The sequence below is a fragment of the Tetrao urogallus genome (genome assembly GCF_951394365.1).
Source record: "Tetrao urogallus genome assembly, chromosome: 1".
In the NCBI taxonomy this organism is placed as follows: domain Eukaryota; kingdom Metazoa; phylum Chordata; class Aves; order Galliformes; family Phasianidae; genus Tetrao; species Tetrao urogallus.
Window position 1 is genome coordinate 188,210,262 of NC_136813.1, and position 17,082 is coordinate 188,227,343.

The window sequence follows — 17,082 nt, forward strand, 5'->3', positions numbered from 1 at the left end:
AAATTACTCTGTGGAACTCATTGGTACAGAAAGTGGTTAAGTTATCACATATAATACTGCTAAATAAAAGTATATTCTTCAGTAACATGAGGCTTGAAAGATTTATTCTGCCTTCTGACTCATGCATTGCATCAGTAACGCAAATACTGCTAGAACTCAGCATTAAGAGAGAAAATTCAATTAGCAGGATTTTAACACTCTTGTGTAACACGGGAACTGTCTCATGGGAACAGACAGGAGTTTGTTTTATATGACCTTCTATCCCTGAGAGATACAGAAAGCCTACATGGATACGTTCCCAAAAAAGGAAAGATTTTCTTCAACCTCAGATAATAGTTGGCCGAAGTGTGAGCACTTAGATCCTTCCCCATCCATTTTAATCCTATCTAATTGCAGATGTTCTCATCACCCATTAACCCATCACCCATCCTTTTAGTTTCACCTCCCCAATTCTAAGCATATGGCCTCCATGGTATCTGCTGGCACTGATTCCTCCAAGCTCATTTTCATGCGGGTTATTGCTTTCCAATCTCTTGCAAGACTTTCCCCTCCCTTTGTGTTATGACAAAATTCAAACAACAAAAGCCTAAATCGCCATTTCTGAGAAGTGCTCATTATTCTAGATAACTCTGCCTCTGTAATTAAACGCTCCCCATAAGAAAGTCCTTTTAGGTCTGAAATTATTAGCCAACTATTGCCGGAACCCCTCAGTCAAAGCATATTTTTATCGTCTTCCTCAAGGAATTCAGAATTGGCCGCTTCTACTGAGTAGATACAAAGCTACCATATATAGGTAACCACCCTGTTCCAGATCGTCACATCTTAAAAAAGCATCATACATACTGATTATATGGATTACTCCCTGGAAAGCTGATTTTATTCAACAGTGCCACTAAGCTTCCAGCTGCTGAAGGAATAAGAAATGCTCAGCCTTTTGCTGCTAAACTAGTTCTGCTTTCCCATCCACTTTCACCATGTAGATTTGTGCAAACTTCCTGTGTGGTCTGACTGCTGTTGTATAAGAGCAAATGGGGGAAAAAAAAAAAAAAAAAAGCAGAACTTATTTTGTGTTCCAAATTGTCATGTTTTGTGATGTTGCAACCTGGAGTCCAACATTTTTACATGTCCACATCACAAGTTCTTTGTGTACATGGCTCATTTTCATCACAGCAGCTTGTTCGTTTGTTTTTTTTCCCTGTTGTTACAGCATGCATTTTCATAATATCTGCTTAAATTTAATCCATAAACTGAATTGCCAATACATAAGAACCAAACAACCCTGCTGTAACTTGCAGAGAGTTTAATGTGAAAGCAAGGCAATGATTACTACAGTCAGATTAATGCAGTACAGTCCAGCCATGTTTCTGTACATCGTGGTACATTTTGATCTCAAGGTGTTTTATTCTTTTAAATAGTGACTACAGTGTTGGGGGAAAAAATTTTTCCCCCATAAGCGAAGCCTTTGCTTAAGACTTTTCTCCTATGATATCCATACAATAAATATTTGTAACTGCACCAAGAATAATATTGGCAATCGTAACTTCTTATCTTCCTGTAATAGGACAAAATTGTGACTCTTGGAATTGGACCTGCAACTTTCTCTCTGCTCATTCTCCTCATTTCAGTTCAGTCTCAGTTCAACCACACCAATGTGAACAGCATGCATGTTTTTGGTAGCAGATCAAATCCTGTTTGCTATGTTGTCACCGTATAAATAATTACCTCTTTTTGTTGTTGGATGCTTTCTTGTGTATTGTTGTGCAGTATCCATGCATCAGGGAAAGAAGAAAGGATGTAGAAGTGCAATAACCATCTCAGACACATCACTATGGGAAAATTCAGGCTGAATGTACTTTTCTCTGAAAATAACGCCTCCTATTAAATTCCATGGAAACAACAACAGAACAATAACATAATTGATACAGCAAATTCACAGCTACAAAATGCTATTTCTTCAACTTAGTTGCCACCATTAGCTGGTTCACATGGGTGAGCTGATCAAGACACTCCTGTGGTGTGACAGCTGTGCATGGCCATTCAGAACGTGACTTGTCTTTCTCACTTATCATCACTGTTGAAACACACCACTGTACTCACATGCACTTTCTGGTCACCATGAACATTCAGCAATGAGTATCAGTGGATGACAATTTTTCTGTGTGATGGAATTCAGTGATACACATTTGCCTCATACGCACTTCCGTGTCAGACAGCATTTTGTCAGACTGCCCCTTTGCTGCTATCTGTCACATGGCAACAAAGTGTAACAGAATATCGGTGGCAAGATTCACCATCTACTGCCATACCACCAACATCTGCCTCTGATGTGGTGAGCCAAAATGAGACATTAATTTTGAAGTAGGTCTTGTAATTTTTATTTATTTATTTATTTAATATGTAAAATATTGCTAGGGAGCGTATATTCAAGTTACAGAACCTAGCAGTAAAAAGTAACTTTGCTTTTTCTCCAGGTTGTGGGCATGGAGAACAGAGACTGCTTTTAAATTCGTGTATCTCACTGGCATTTTTTCCTCATAAGATTTAAGCAAAGATCTCGAAGATCACATGGAACAGTGACATTGCCAGTTTTGAGGAATCATGTAACCAGATTCTGGAGATGCACTTGTAAGACCTGTATAAACAGCACGATCTCTCATTAACCACAGATTTTAAGAATTTCACAGCAAGAAGAGAACTTACTGACCACAGATGTAGCTTTAACATTCAGCAAACAGCTAGGAGATCTGAACTCAGTGTAGGAGTAGTCCCAGAGCCCTATGGAGGAGCCTCATTGCTCTGGGTTAAAAATACAAACTGCTTTATCAGGAATAATAAAAAAAATTCTGCTTGTGAAAATCACAACTAGCTCTAAAGGGCAGCAGAGATATTTTAGTCTGATGCAGCAGATTTGGTTTCCCCTATTACCACTTCCCAGTGACTTAAAATTGCTGTGCAACTTACAGAGTTGGTTTACACAGCCTGACTGCAAACTAGGATGTTACAGGGTCAGATCTGTTAGAAGATTATATTAAATTTATTAGCTTACTTAAATGCTGATTGAAAGAGCAAAGAAATAGGTCATTTACTTCTTTTAAATAGAGGGAAAAAATAACTAGAAATTTAAAGCCTAAGTTAATCTTATTCCCAAGAGCCTTACAGAGTCTAGACTTCAGACAGAGTAAATCTGGTCAACAGCAAGCTGGGAAGTAATTCATACAGTAACTGCTCGGAACAGGACATTTTTTCACCCATTAGATCTAAACATTTTCCATGGAAGAAGATGTCAAGTCTTCTCCAAAACACACAGGTCCCAGCTCTCAGATAGTCTAAGCCAGTACAACTTGCTCCAAGGAACACCGTCAGTTCATGTCAGCTGGAAATCCAACTCCAAATCACATAAAATACTGCCTTGATTAATTCCTCTTGGAATCAATGAAAGTTTACATCAGTGTTTAAATACTTCTCTCCCCATCATCCTATTTGAGGCCTTTAATACCTTTCCCCCCTTCTAAGTCCATAAATTTTCCCAGGGCTCTGCCTACAGAAATCGCGTATTTTGGCTCATCCAAATGAAACTTGACACTGGACAGCAACATTCTACAACTCCTGCTGAGGCCAATTTTTCCAAGAAGTAACAAGTCTAAGGTCTACAAGGAAACCCACAAGCCTCAGCAGTGCTCTTTTAAAACCAGAGTGATGGAAGCAATGTCCATCAGATTAGCAAAAATGCGCAACAGCTCTACTGACTCAAATGATCAACTCCATAACATGGGTCATACGTTTCCTATCAAAGGAATTCTCATGCAAAGCCAAGCAAACCTCCCAAAGATTAGAATCCACCTTCCATTAACATGGTCTAAGCCCTTGCTTTCTTCAAGTAAAGATTAATTACAGTGCTAAAAGTTGAGAAGTTATGTCCATTCTAAAAATGCCTGAAGGTGAATTTAGTTACTATTTGCGGATCAGATAGATTCAGCTTGAGGTTTGCCAACGGATCAGCCAATGTCTCCTGATTAAGGATGAGCATAATGGGAGATGCAGTGTCAGGGTGACAACTGTACTTTAACTCACTTGTATATTTACAATATATTTTGAATGGAGAAAGACCTTTAGATCCACATATATTTCTAAACTGCAGTGTCCACAGCTTTAAAACGACTCAACTATAGCCTTTTCACATCACTGTTTTCTTTGGGACTTGGAAATGGAGAACCCTATTTAAAACTAAAAATCTTGAAGCTAAAGAAAAAAGTTAACTCCTCCCTGATTTACTTTCCCTTGCAAACTTGTGTGGAATATACTTAATCAAGCTGTTTAAGAGAATGCTTTGCCACAAAGTGTTAATAGATAAAATTTCCAGTCCCGCCTAAGTTCTGGCTCCACTGATCTGCTGCTGTAAGACAAACACTGCCTGCATTTTAGGCACGTTCACCTGAGAATCAGTCTTCCACTAATTATTCCCAGAATCTCCCATAAAGTTATGCGAAGAAGGAAATTCATCTTGTAACAGGTACAAATAATCAGTATGTATAAAGCTTTTTGGAATAATAATTAACTGCAAGACAATTTAGCTTGAAATCTATTTTAAAATAATCTAGCAGAACTTAACACAATAGATTTTTTTCCGACAATCTGAAATCACAGAATCACAGAATCACAGAACTGTAGGGGTTGGAAGGGACCTCCCGAGATCATCGAGTCCAACCCCCCTGCCAAAGCAGGTTCCCTACACCAGGTAGCACAGGTAGGCATCCAGGCAGGTCTTGAACATCTCCAGAGAAGGAGACTCCACCACCTCCCTGGGCAGCCTGTTCCAGTGCTCCGTCACCCTCACTGTAAAGAAGTTCTTGCGCATGTTTGTGCGGAACTTCCTATGCTCCAGTTTCTGGCCATTTCCCCTTGTCCTGTCTCCACTCACCACTGAAAAGAGTCCGGCCTCGCCATTCTGCCCCCCACACCTTAGATATTTATAGACCTGGATCAGGTCCCCTCTCAGTCTCCTTTTCTCAAGGCTGAACAGACCCAGTTCACTCAGCCTTTCCTCATAGGGGAGATGCTCCAGGCCCTTCACCATCTTCGTGGCCCTCCGCTGGACTCTTTCCAAGAGATCCCTGTCTTTTTTGTACTGGGGAGCCCAGAACTGGACGCAGTTCTATACATTCAACAGAAGAGAGAGACAGTATAGTTATTATGATAATTGCTGAGCTTCCCAATATTTCTACTTTAGAAGATCTTAACATTTAAATATCAGTTTAGAGCAAATAAATACATAAAAGTCAGTATCTGCTGATTAACAGTGGTCCATAAGCACAGTGGTGCATTAACGAGAACTTGGAAGCAAGTGCCCTGTAACGAGCTGCCAGCTCTACACAGTAGGCGCACTGACTTTATCATGAGGAATAAAAAAATTCAGGAGTCTTTTCCGCCGGTGATGAGGCAAAAAGATACATAAAATCAGGGAAAAACTGCCCGAGAAAAGCTACATAAAAACACAATTTTTATGAGAATTTTGTTGTTTAATTAAGGAAAATTCTTGTATTATCAGTATAAGCAGGTCCAAATGAAGGAGGAGGGATGGTAACATTTAGGTTACACTCAGAGGTTGTTTATTTATTTTTAGTTACAGGAAGCATTTTTTTTCCACAAATAATAGAGCTCCTGAAATCTAAACAGCTTCCCTGGGAGATGGTGATACCCATCAGACTACATCCACAGGGAAAAGTTGGATCATTTTCCTTACACACAAGAAATTCAGCTCCTGCTCAGGTCAATCAAAAGAAAATCCTCTGGCTCTTGCAGAGATCCAGCAAAATACTACAAATATCCCTGGTGTCACCTGCTTCTGGTCCATGCTTGGTACAGCATCTTATTCTTTAATGAATCCCTGTTGAAGAGAACAAAGCCTGTTATTCAGACAATGCTGTAAGAACAACTGCTAGAAAAATAAGTACTAAAAGGATTTTGTTGTCCTAATTACACCTTACACACAGGACACAGTGGGTACCTATGTTACTGAAGGCCGGGAAAGTGCTGTATAGCCTGGGAATCTCTGAATAGTGATGATCCACAGGTAAGCAGAGCTGCATTTCCACTGAAGAGGGTGAGGGAGAGGGAAATAAGAAAATCAAGGAGAGAAAGAAATGAAGCTATGACAAGTTATTTGTATGGTCATTTATGAGACCAGAAAGCAGCATCTATGTAGAGAAGGAAATGCATACAAAGGAGAGATAGAACTTGGATGACTGGATGGTGGGGGCATTAATAAAGCAAAACAGTGAGTTTACAAATTGTGATAAAATTTTAATGAACAGAAGAATTAAAAAAAAAAAAAAAAAGAGGAAAAAAAAAAAAAGAAAATAACAAAACTAAGTAAATTTGCCATTGGGTAAATCTCAGACAAAGCATTCATTTCTGCTGTCATTCATAGATTCCATGCTTCCACCACCAGCTTCATCCTAACAACTTCTCAGAAAAACAGAAGGCTGTTGCACATATTTGAGTGATTGTCCAAGGTGTTGCCTAGCAAAGGCAGAAATACTGAGGGAAGGGCATGGAATTACTTGTTCTCTAAAGAGTTTAATCCTAGTTTCATTCAAAAGTTATTTTTATGAGGGCAGGTGCTAAAAAGTCCAGCCGAAGAGTGAAACTTCATTGCTGTGGGCTCTCCGTGGATAGAGTCGTATGCCATGGCAAGTTTATAGATAAGACAAGTATTAACAACTCTATTTTATTGGATTGGAACTGAGGCACACAGAGATTAAGTAACTCATCCTAACTGTCTCAAAGTCTGGGGAGAGGTTGAATTATAACCTTATCTCTTGAAGCATAATATAAGTTCTCCACAACCTTTCCTTTCTACAGAGTAATTTCCTCATTTTAGATCCACAGAACTAGACAAACTAAGGTTCACAATGGGTTAGTTACAAATTGGTGCAGAGATCTAGTTTTGTACTTTCCTTGACTTGCAAGATGAAGACAATGAAATGGTAGCTGAAAGCAAATATAAAGAAGTAATGTGTGTATGAGTGGAGGATCCTGATTTTTCTTATGATCTTATAATACATATATGCTTGTAACTGAGCACTAATTACTAGTCATAAATTAAATTCTGAAGCACAACAGATGCAGAAACAACATTATCTTCTTGTCCTCCAAAGAAAGAAGAATGAATTCAACATCTCAAGGCCTTAGGGCGCAAACTGAGCACGGGTACAGATTGCCCAGAGAGGTTGCAGAGTCTCACCTTCTTTGGGGATCTCCAAAGTCACCTGAACATCAGCTACCTGCTCTGGGTGTCCTTGCTTGAACAGGTGTTGGACTAGGTAAACCCAGATGTCCTTTCCAACCTCAGCCATTCAAGAACTCCATGGAAACACCTCAAACAGCTACTGCATGTCCCAACATATAGAAGCAAGACAAAATTGCACCTGAAAATAGCCCTTCTAACACATTGCTTTGTTAATATGGATGCAACCAGTGGGTCAAACCACAGAATTTCTTTGCTACAACATATCGTGGGTTTGTTCAAATTTAAAACTGCAAAGAACACAGATAAATTCAATGAGGAATCATTCATCAAGGGAAAATAATAATAATAATAAAACACTGCTAACATAGGAAGCCCTTGAACTGCAAGTCCCTGGTAGCTGGGATGAGCATGACTGCAAATTTGCTCTCTTACACTCTTGCTAAACACTTGCTTTACTGCTTTGGTAATTTCATATTACATGGGTAAGGGGTTAGGGCACTTTAAACAATTAGACAAAGGAGCACAGCAGCAGTTGTAAGTAAACCTCTTTGTAAAAGAACATTCATTTGAATTGGATGGTTAAATCCCCGATGAAGCACCTGGAAGATTTACCAACTCATGTCCAAATGAGCAAGATGTAATGAGCTTGTATACAGGCTCAATATGAAAAGAGGATTGTTTTTAGTAAAACGGTAGAGAATAACCTCTTACTGAAAAGAGCTATATTGAATTTTAATCAGAGGAAAATAAAGATGCAAGAATAAATCTGCACGGGCTTAGAAAAGGACTAGATGACTTTCTCAGTAGTTAACAATAATGCTGGAGAGTGTTACACCCTACTCTTCTATTTTCTGTTATCTTTACTTTTTCGATTGCTCCATATATTTTGTTTTCCTTTTTTTAGACAAGATAAAAATAAACCTTTAAAAACAAACAAACAAACCAAAAGCAACAAGAAAAACTGCCAGTGTTGTCTTCTGCGAAGTAGAGAGAAAATACAGAGAAAACATGAAATGAAAAAGTTATTAAAAACCCATACTTCAATTACAACCAGTTTGCTGGCCCTAATTGTTCATCCCAGTATTTTTCACCGCAGAGTTACATGTTCAAACTGGAAGTGGAGGAACCCAGACTATGTTCTGCTGCTCATATTTTATATATTAGATCTTGGTCACAGCCACCATTCATTTTCATTTCTGTGACGACTTGGGGCTTATGTGACCCTCACTAACATTCCTTTCGGTGCAGGCTTGTATTTTCAGAGATGTTAAATGGAAAATCATTTCTAAAATGTGCTTTTAGTTATGAAAAAATTCATGTACCCCCTTTTATTTTTCTTCTTTTTTCTTTTAACAAGCATATTTTGGCAATTATTAGGGAATTTGTGCTCTCCACTGATGTCTAAAATTCCATTATTTGTATTTCATCGTGGTGATGGAGTCCAGCATTATGTCCCAGAACCAAACTTTTGGGACTCTATTAGAGCTGTTTTTGAGGAATGGGTGGAGACAACATTGTTTGGGTCCTTGGAGTAAAGCATGTGAAAGCATTTTTTGTTCCTTTTCTGAATGGTAGTTTGGTATTAAAGATCCACGCACTAAACTAGTCTGCTCTGACACTGAATACAACCGAGAAAGCCTCACCATATCACTAGTTTTGTTGAGATGGAAAGCCAGAAGTCAAATCAGTAACAGGATTCACAGTGCTACAGTTCTGAGGTTGTTGTTCCATGCCAATAACTGAATTTGAGCCATTGCATGTGCCTTTTCCCCCAGATTCGTACCTTGAAGCTACTTAACCTATTTGTTTAATTTCACAGGTAACCCATAGGAGGTGAAAGGGAAAGGACGTTTTTCCCCAGCAAACTCATAACACCAACACAACATGGCTGAAATGGCTTTTCTTTTTGTGCTTGGCTTTTCAAGGTTCCTGCTCTGCTCTTGCAGCTGCTGGGGCTCAGAGCACAGGCTCCAGTTTCAGAAGCAGCAACCAAAGCCATGCCATGCCATGAGGAGCAAGACAATGTCAAAGAAGTACAAGGAGAGGTGGGGGCATGGAGTATAGATATCTCTAACATCAACAGATGGTCTGTGTCTCCTCTGCATGCTAGTGGGACGAGACCCCATCTTGCATATCACTTCAGAGCCAGATAAATGGTGTTTCTGACCACGGAGCACAGACCATTGCTGGTATAGCTCTGAAGTCTTTTAAAAAAGTCTGAAGTTTTGCCAAGCTCTCCAAGGAGCCCAACAGGCACTGCACTTATTTCACTACAGAGTGAGAAAGGAAGATCAGGCAGAAGTGTGTTAATGTCAAAACACAGGTGCTTTTCTGGGGGCTTATCTGAAGAGAAACAGAAGAAAAAAAAGAAAAAAAGAAAAATCCGAGCTCTCATGGGCTTACTTTCCAATAGCTTTAATATTCAGGTCACTGACAAGAAATCCAATGAAAGAAAATATTTCTTGAAAAGGGTTTTGTTGCTTTGTTTTGCACACTCACCTGTGTTAAGAGGCCCTAACATGAACCTAGTGGGTGCCAAGATCTCCAGAAAGCATTGCATTTCTTGCCATTCCACCTCAGTCAGAAACAACAACAGAAGAGGCATGTCTGGCATGACACTATAGACACACCATGTATTTGTTTTAATACATGAGGGTTAATGCTTTAAAACTAAAATAGGGGAGCTTTAGACTGGATATTGTTCAAGGCTAGGTTGGACGGGGTCCTGGGCAACCTGATCTAAATGTGTATGTTTGGTGGCCCTGCTAGGCAGGGGGGTTGGAACTACATGATCCTTGAGGTCCCTTCCAACCCGGGTGATTCTGTGATTCTGTGACATAGTTGGAAAATTCTTCACTGAGAGGATGGCAAGGCACTGGCAGAGCTGCCCAGAGAAATTATAGATGCCCCATCCCTGGAGGTGCTCAAGGCCAGGTTGGATGGGGCCCTGGACAGCCTGAGCTGGCGGGGGGCAATCAGCCCATGGTGGTGGGCATTGGAACTGGATGATCTTTGAGGTCCCTTCCAATTCAAGCCATTCCATGATTCTATGATTCCCCCAGTCAGCCAGGTCTCAAACTATGACCCAGTCACAGGACAAATTAATAGGCATGCAGAAGGAAAATTAGACTGAGAATTTGCCACTGCTGAACACTATTGTTGAGGTGACTGCAATATTTCCTGCTGCATTCTTCAGGAATTACTTCATGCCACCTCTTTTTCTTATAAACGTTTTCCCTTGATACGAGTTGCCAGTAAGTTCAGAGGCATCAAACTAAACTAGATAGAAACTGGTCTGCAGGAAAGAAACTAAAATTTAAAAGGAAAGGTGGAACTGACTCACAGTTGGCATCTCAAGCCATGACCTGTATGTTGACTTTGAGCTGATTTTTTTTTTTTTTTTAAACTATCAATGATCATTTCACTTACATTGCACACTGCCTCTTCCTGCATTTTCATAGTGTTGTAGAATTGTTTGACTTGGAAGGGACCCTGTAACGTCATCTATTCCAACCCCCTGCAATGAACTGTAGCTAGATCAGGTTGCTCAGAGCCCCATCCAGTCTGACCATGGATATCTCCAGGGATGGGACATCCATCACTTCTCTGGGCAACTTGTTTCAGAACTTCATTACCCTTACTGCAAGTACCTTTTCCTTACATCTGATCTAAAACTCCCCTCTTCTAGTTTGAAACCATTTCCCCTTGTCTTATCACAACAGACCCTGTGAAAGAGCCTGTCCCCTTCTTCCTTATAGCCACCCTTTAGATACTGAAAGGGGCTTTTAACCCTCTGCATCCCACAGTTATCTGTACATACAGAGTTGCTGCCGTGTTCATACACAGTAACTACATAAAGAAGTGCTGTGTAAATTGATTTAATTGCATCCCTGACCTGCTCTTTGTCTGTACCTCCCTAATTTCCAGATTCACACACAAAGTTGTTAAACTTCAGTCACTCTTTAGGGAAAAGAGCACCAGGAGGATATGTCTGCTCCATTCATATAAACACATCACTTTCTTAAGAAAACAGGATTGTTTGAAAGAGCAGCAGTCTCTCTTCCTTAAATCACTTCAGCTTTCATGTTCTCCATGTCATCCCTTTCGTCAGCAAAAACCTGCTATCACCTGACTACCCTAGCAGAGGAATCAGAAGTTGTCTCCAAATGGGATAAACTTTTAAAGTAATTCCTAGAATAGCTTCTTCTGGTGCACACACGCAGCAGACAACACATATGGAGCTCTGCAAAAGCACTTTCCTGGCATTCACTTGCAGCAGATGACTCACAGGAGTCATTCTGAGTACGGATCACCCTGACGTGACCACCCTTCCCCTGAAGCCACTCAGACCCCTCAGTTTGCAGCACGCCAACCTCTATGCTGAGGTTTCAGACGTGAAATAGAAACGATGTGCTGACAGTCTTAATAAGAAAATTAAAAGCCAAATCCGTAGTAGAACTCTTCAGCCAATTCTCACATGGCACAGACAAGCATAAGGGATCCTCACACACACTGCTGTGCACAGGCTCAGAAGACATTCAGAGAAAATTTAACTTCTGAGAAAAGGAAGTCAAACGCTTGGCAAATATAAGGGAAAAACCTCAGCCTGTAAGTAGATGCCATGGTTTGATTTTGAGGGCTTGCTCAGCTCAAGGTGCTTGAAGCCATTTAAAGCACTGTAGCAAGACCCTCACTTAAACTTCAGCATCATAAAAAAACTAAAAAAAAAAAAAAAAAAAAAAAAAAAAAATCACAACTCATGCACCCCCTCAAAATCTTTGCAATTATCCCCTTAAAAAAAAATAAGTGCAAAAAACACCACAAAACTCTATTAGGTGCAGATTTACGTTTTGCATCTCAGTTGAGAGAAACAAACTTTGTATTCAACTTATTTAGAATTTAACCAACTACATCCCCAGCTGTTTCCATGAAGTTTCTACAAACCATCTGCAAACTTTTTACACGTCAAGATTCTCAATCAGCAAAGCAGTGCAGTTATAGCAGCATTGAACATGGCCTCTTGACACTAGATTTTTAATATCTGCAGCAGGCAATAACAGTGGTTTTGGTGGTTTGAATTAATGTTATTCACTATTCAAAGAAAAAAAACCCACAGCACTGCTGAAAGGAAAAATCAGTAAAATTTTTAAGTATCAAATGCATTCATCAGAAGGGATAAAGAAAAGTGGAAATTCCAACAACAAAATTAAAGAACAGTATGAACATTTTCCCCTCCATAGCCCCCAACACAATTTCACTCTCCTTTCACGCTGCTTTTTGCTGCTCTGAAGTTTTCCACCCGTTCCACTGCACAGCACAGCAAAGAAAGCAGTGAGTTCATGCTGCAGTTTCAACTGGTGTGAGCCTTTGCTATTAACTTGAATTTACAGAGCAATCTCTCCTTAAATTAAAAAAAAAAAAATATAAAATAAAATAAAAAAATCCACACTTCCTCACTGCGCTGTAACACTGAGAAGTATATCTTAAAAATCTCCCTTGAGTCTCTCTAAACATCTGCTTAAAGGTTTGCTGTATCTTAAAAGGGCTCTAATTACCAGAAACTCCTCTCTTACTTAAGCCCAGGGCTCACATTTCGATTATAATTCAAGCTCCAGTTAATTTAGGGCTGAACCATAAAAAACAAACAAACAACAACAACAAAAAAACCCACAAAAAACAACAATGAAGAAAACATAGGCCTACCTTAAAACTTTCCAGCTTTTCAGAGGATCCAAGTCAGAGATTATAGACACCATCGTATCAATAATAGCAATAAAAATAATAATAAAAAAAGAAAATGGCAGGGAACCTAAGCACAACAGCAGCAAGGACTCTACTCAGTGTGGGAATGACAACAAACCCAGCACAGCTCTTCCTCCTTCTCGAGCTGATAAGCACTTGTCCCAGCTTCTCTCCACCCCCAAAATCAATCTTGTGCTATATTGCTTCAGAGTCCCAGTTTCATTTCTCCACCACTACCTTTTAAAGCCCTTGTAATCTGCTCCAACTGATCAAATGTGACCTTTTTGTAGCCCACTTTATTCCAAGCACAGCCCTCAGTTAAATCTCTCTTTATTAACACCGTCCTTCTTGGCTTTCTTTTGGAACAAACACAGCTCAGGCTTGAAGCCTCCAGTCTTTGCCAGCAATCATTTACAGATTACTGCAAGCTGCAGTCATCTCCTTTTGGGTATTTCTTCTACCTCTGAGGTTTGCCTCTTATATTATTTCCAGGAGGGTGGTGGGGGGGTCTCCTTTTTCCTATTCTGATTCCTTTAAATTAGGGACTTCAGAATGCAACTTCTCTACCACCCATCTCTCCTCCTTCTCTTGTCTTCACCCTCAGTCTCCTCACCCCCTCCTCCCCCCACAGAAAAAGCTGTTCACAACCCTTTGAATACAGTAGCGTCTTTTCCTCCTTCCCTCCTTTCTCTTTAAAATCTAATAGACTTGATAGACTTGTAAGCTGTGTGTGAAAGCGCTCTAATTTATGGCAAGACTGCTATTATGTAGAATAATGAAAAGCATAATAATGTGAGGGCAGATATAGCCTCAGTGTGTCTGAAAGGGGAAAAGGTGGTTGTGGAATTCCATTAAATCCATTTCTTCTTTTTGTTGCTACTTAAAAAATAAATAGTAAAGCGTTCTTCAGATCACTATGGTGATCTGAAAAGTTGTGTAACTGCTCTGCCAGTCTGTTTATTTAGAAAAATCTACATGATTTGCTCTTCCTCCCCCCCCCTTTTTCAGTAACACTTTCTGACATTGTTTTCCTTGCTTTTGAAAACTTCTCTTCTGCGTTATTTTTTCCTTTAAAAGTTTTAATTGTTGTTTTTTTTCTTTTTTTCTTTCCTTTTTCCAATACATGTGAGTGATTGTACCCTTCTCTTGAGCTCCACCCATTTTATGGAATGTCTGAAAATTCTCAAATTAAAATTGTGGAGGGAAAATAAAAGCAGAATACTGTCTTCTAAATTGTGCAATTGAAACCAAACTACCCCAAACTACAGATACTTCCACTTTGCTATTTATAATGTAGGCATATGCACCTTGTTCTTCCCTACCACCAGTTCTTATTAAAAAAAAAAAAAAAAAAAAAAAAAGTTAAAAGCAGCTGTACATGTTAAAATGAAGCAGCGATTTAATGGCCATGTGAAAAATCTGGTAGTGGGTGACATTGTGGAAGCATTACGAAGTATATAGTGAAGCATGATAAACTTTGCAGACTGCATTAAGTCTCTCACCACCACCTCCTTTGGTGAGATGGAACTTGAGTTGTGCTTTCAGGGCACCCTTGGCTCTGCTATAGGCACAAGAGCTTCCCATTATTGATGTCTCTATTGTACCAAAGCAGCACAGTCTGCCCTTGAAAGAAGATGACCCTGTTCCAAAATGCCTTGTGATCACTTTATCATAGTGGTATGGGGCCCTATCTGCAGATTTTAGCAAACAAAGCTTAGAGTTCTGATATTTAGATTTTACATCCTCCCCTGGGCAACACCTTTGATTGTCTCTGAGGTGAGTGATAAGGACAGCAGGGACTGCTGCTGGTGAGATTGCAGGTACAGATCTGGGGGGTGGGGATAGCTGGGGTGACATGCTCCAACGCTCTCTTAAAACCATTGTGGCACAGAGTGATTCTCACCTGGTACATCTGAGTACTTCTTCAGAAATTAAGATTATATCAACCTTTGGACACTTTGGGGATCTATATTTATTTACCTACAGATTTGCATACTTGTCATGGAAAATGAAATTCAGTTGCCACTTGTCATGTTTTTTTTGTGGAGCTGATGAAACATTGATTGTCAGCTTGGAACATAATGAAAGCAGATTGGCCAGTGTTTCTTCCTTCCTTTCCTCCCAAAAGTCAACTATACACAGGTTAATCCTTACATGAGGGTAGGATGGGTGTGATTAGTTATAGTACAATCTATGCCTTTTTTTTTTAACCTTCTACATATCTTTCCCATTTACTTGTTTTAGGACTAGATCCATGTATTTCCTGATCTAAACTTGTTACTGCAAGTTTTCTGTTAATGAACAGGTTCAAAGTAGCAAAGTCATCAAACAGAGTATGCAAACCATAAAAATAATTCAAAATGCCCAATTCCTGTCACACCCCTTTGGCAAATCCAGTTTAGATCCTTGTCACATCCTGTCCAGATGTGCCATTGCACATCAAGATGTGAAGCTCCATTTACACCTACTTGGGAATACATTTATTTCTGTTTCTGTGCTGGACAGGAGTGGGTAAGAGCTGCAAGGATGAGAGACATGATGGCTGGATGATCTTACATCTGTAGCCTTCAAGGGGTAGACACACATGGTGGAGGCCCACAAGGGGTAATGTAGATGGAAAAACCAAGGCCAAAAGAAACATCTTGTCCCTGTCCCCTACTTCAGGACTCTGTAAAACTTGGCCACAGCTCCACTTCATTGAGATGCTGTGCATCTTAGCTGTTCACACAGAAATCCAGTAATCTGTTTCCATCTTGAGTGTATTTCATACTTTTTAGCAAGTGTATTTCATACTTCCTATAGATATTTTTCACAGCTATCCCATGGAAAACGTTCCATAATTTTCTTCCAGTGTATCTGTATGAGAACAATAAAGTAGGGGTAAGGATTCTTGCTTTCTCATTTGCAATTATTTACCATTTTTTAAAATTATTTTTATCTTAAACTTACCATCTCTGGAAGGAAGGCCAAGCCTCCATTTTGCAGGACCTGGCCTACATTTTGCCAGCCTTTCTACCATATTGAAGAAAGCAACAATAAGCTTTCTAAAAATAAAGCTAGAAGATTAAGTTTAGCACAGAAAAACTTGTGACAGGCAATGGATTTTCCAAAACAGGCTCACTTATTTCTTACAGCATGTAGCTATAGTAGGAGAAAACAAATAAAACAGAAACAGAAACCCACTGTAAAATTGTTTTAACTCTTGTGCTCTTGTGCTCTCTCTCATCTTTCAGATAAATGTTTTTTTCTGTTGCGGTTAAGGACTTTGTCTTCAAAGCTTTTATTTTATACTTTAAGTGAAGACATTTTCTATGATGTTTAGCTTGTTTGCCAAGAAAAAGGCAGCACATCTGTGAAATATTACTTAGGCAAATTTATTACGGCTCTGAAAGTTTCTTCTACCTGCTGAAATCCAGCATATTGTATAACTTGGTCTCACATGCCAAAATGTGTCCCACCAGCGAGAGCTTAGCAATCCTTAGTTAATATGATAAAGAAGTACAAGCTTTCCAAGATTTTGAGTCATGTTAAAGTAAATATATATATATACTTCTGAAAACAGTATTCGTATATACACACACATACACAAAAGAATCTCTAAGCAATGTCATCATCCTTAGTTTAGACAGCTGCGGAGCCAAAAAGTTCCAGATCAGCTAGCTACAAACATTTGAAGGTCAAGTACAGGACAAAGCATTTAAAAAAAAGCATAAGTAATGATGACTACTGAGCATTAAAGAAATTCTATTATGTCATGAGATTTTTTTCTAGCTGTTTCTTTATCAGAAACCTGTTGAGTTGGGGACTTTGTAGTGTAGGGCAGGAATATAAACCAAATGTAGTAAGTCATTTGTGTTGGTTATTTGACCCTCTTTCAAAGGTGTTATCTCATTCAAAATAGTTTAGGAGCCAAGGAAGATCTGCCAAAGCACGATATTTTAGTCAGGATGCCCAACAGCCAAATTATCAGGAAATAATAGCAAACTAAATAACTTCTAACTGCTTCCCAACACATATTTTCCATTGCTCATCATCTCATCTCTATTGCACTTTCATATAAAGCGATATTAAATTATTTGAAAGAAATGCTG

At 39.3% G+C, this 17,082-nt stretch overlaps 1 protein-coding gene across 3 annotated transcripts in view; it reads right to left on the bottom strand.

The window, feature by feature from the left end:
- The window catches only part of CELF2 (CUGBP Elav-like family member 2), a gene marked incomplete at both ends in the record, with an annotated part of 367,040 nt that extends 354,035 nt beyond the window's left edge, over positions 1 to 13,005 (bottom strand). For all 3 annotated transcript variants that reach the window (XM_079532577.1, XM_079532586.1, XM_079532587.1), the window contains one exon: positions 12,953 to 13,005. In XM_079532577.1, the coding sequence (XP_079388703.1) occupies positions 12,953 to 13,005 (53 nt within the window). The remainder of the gene's footprint in view (positions 1 to 12,952) is intronic.
- Between the last annotated feature and the right edge of the window lie 4,077 nt (positions 13,006 to 17,082).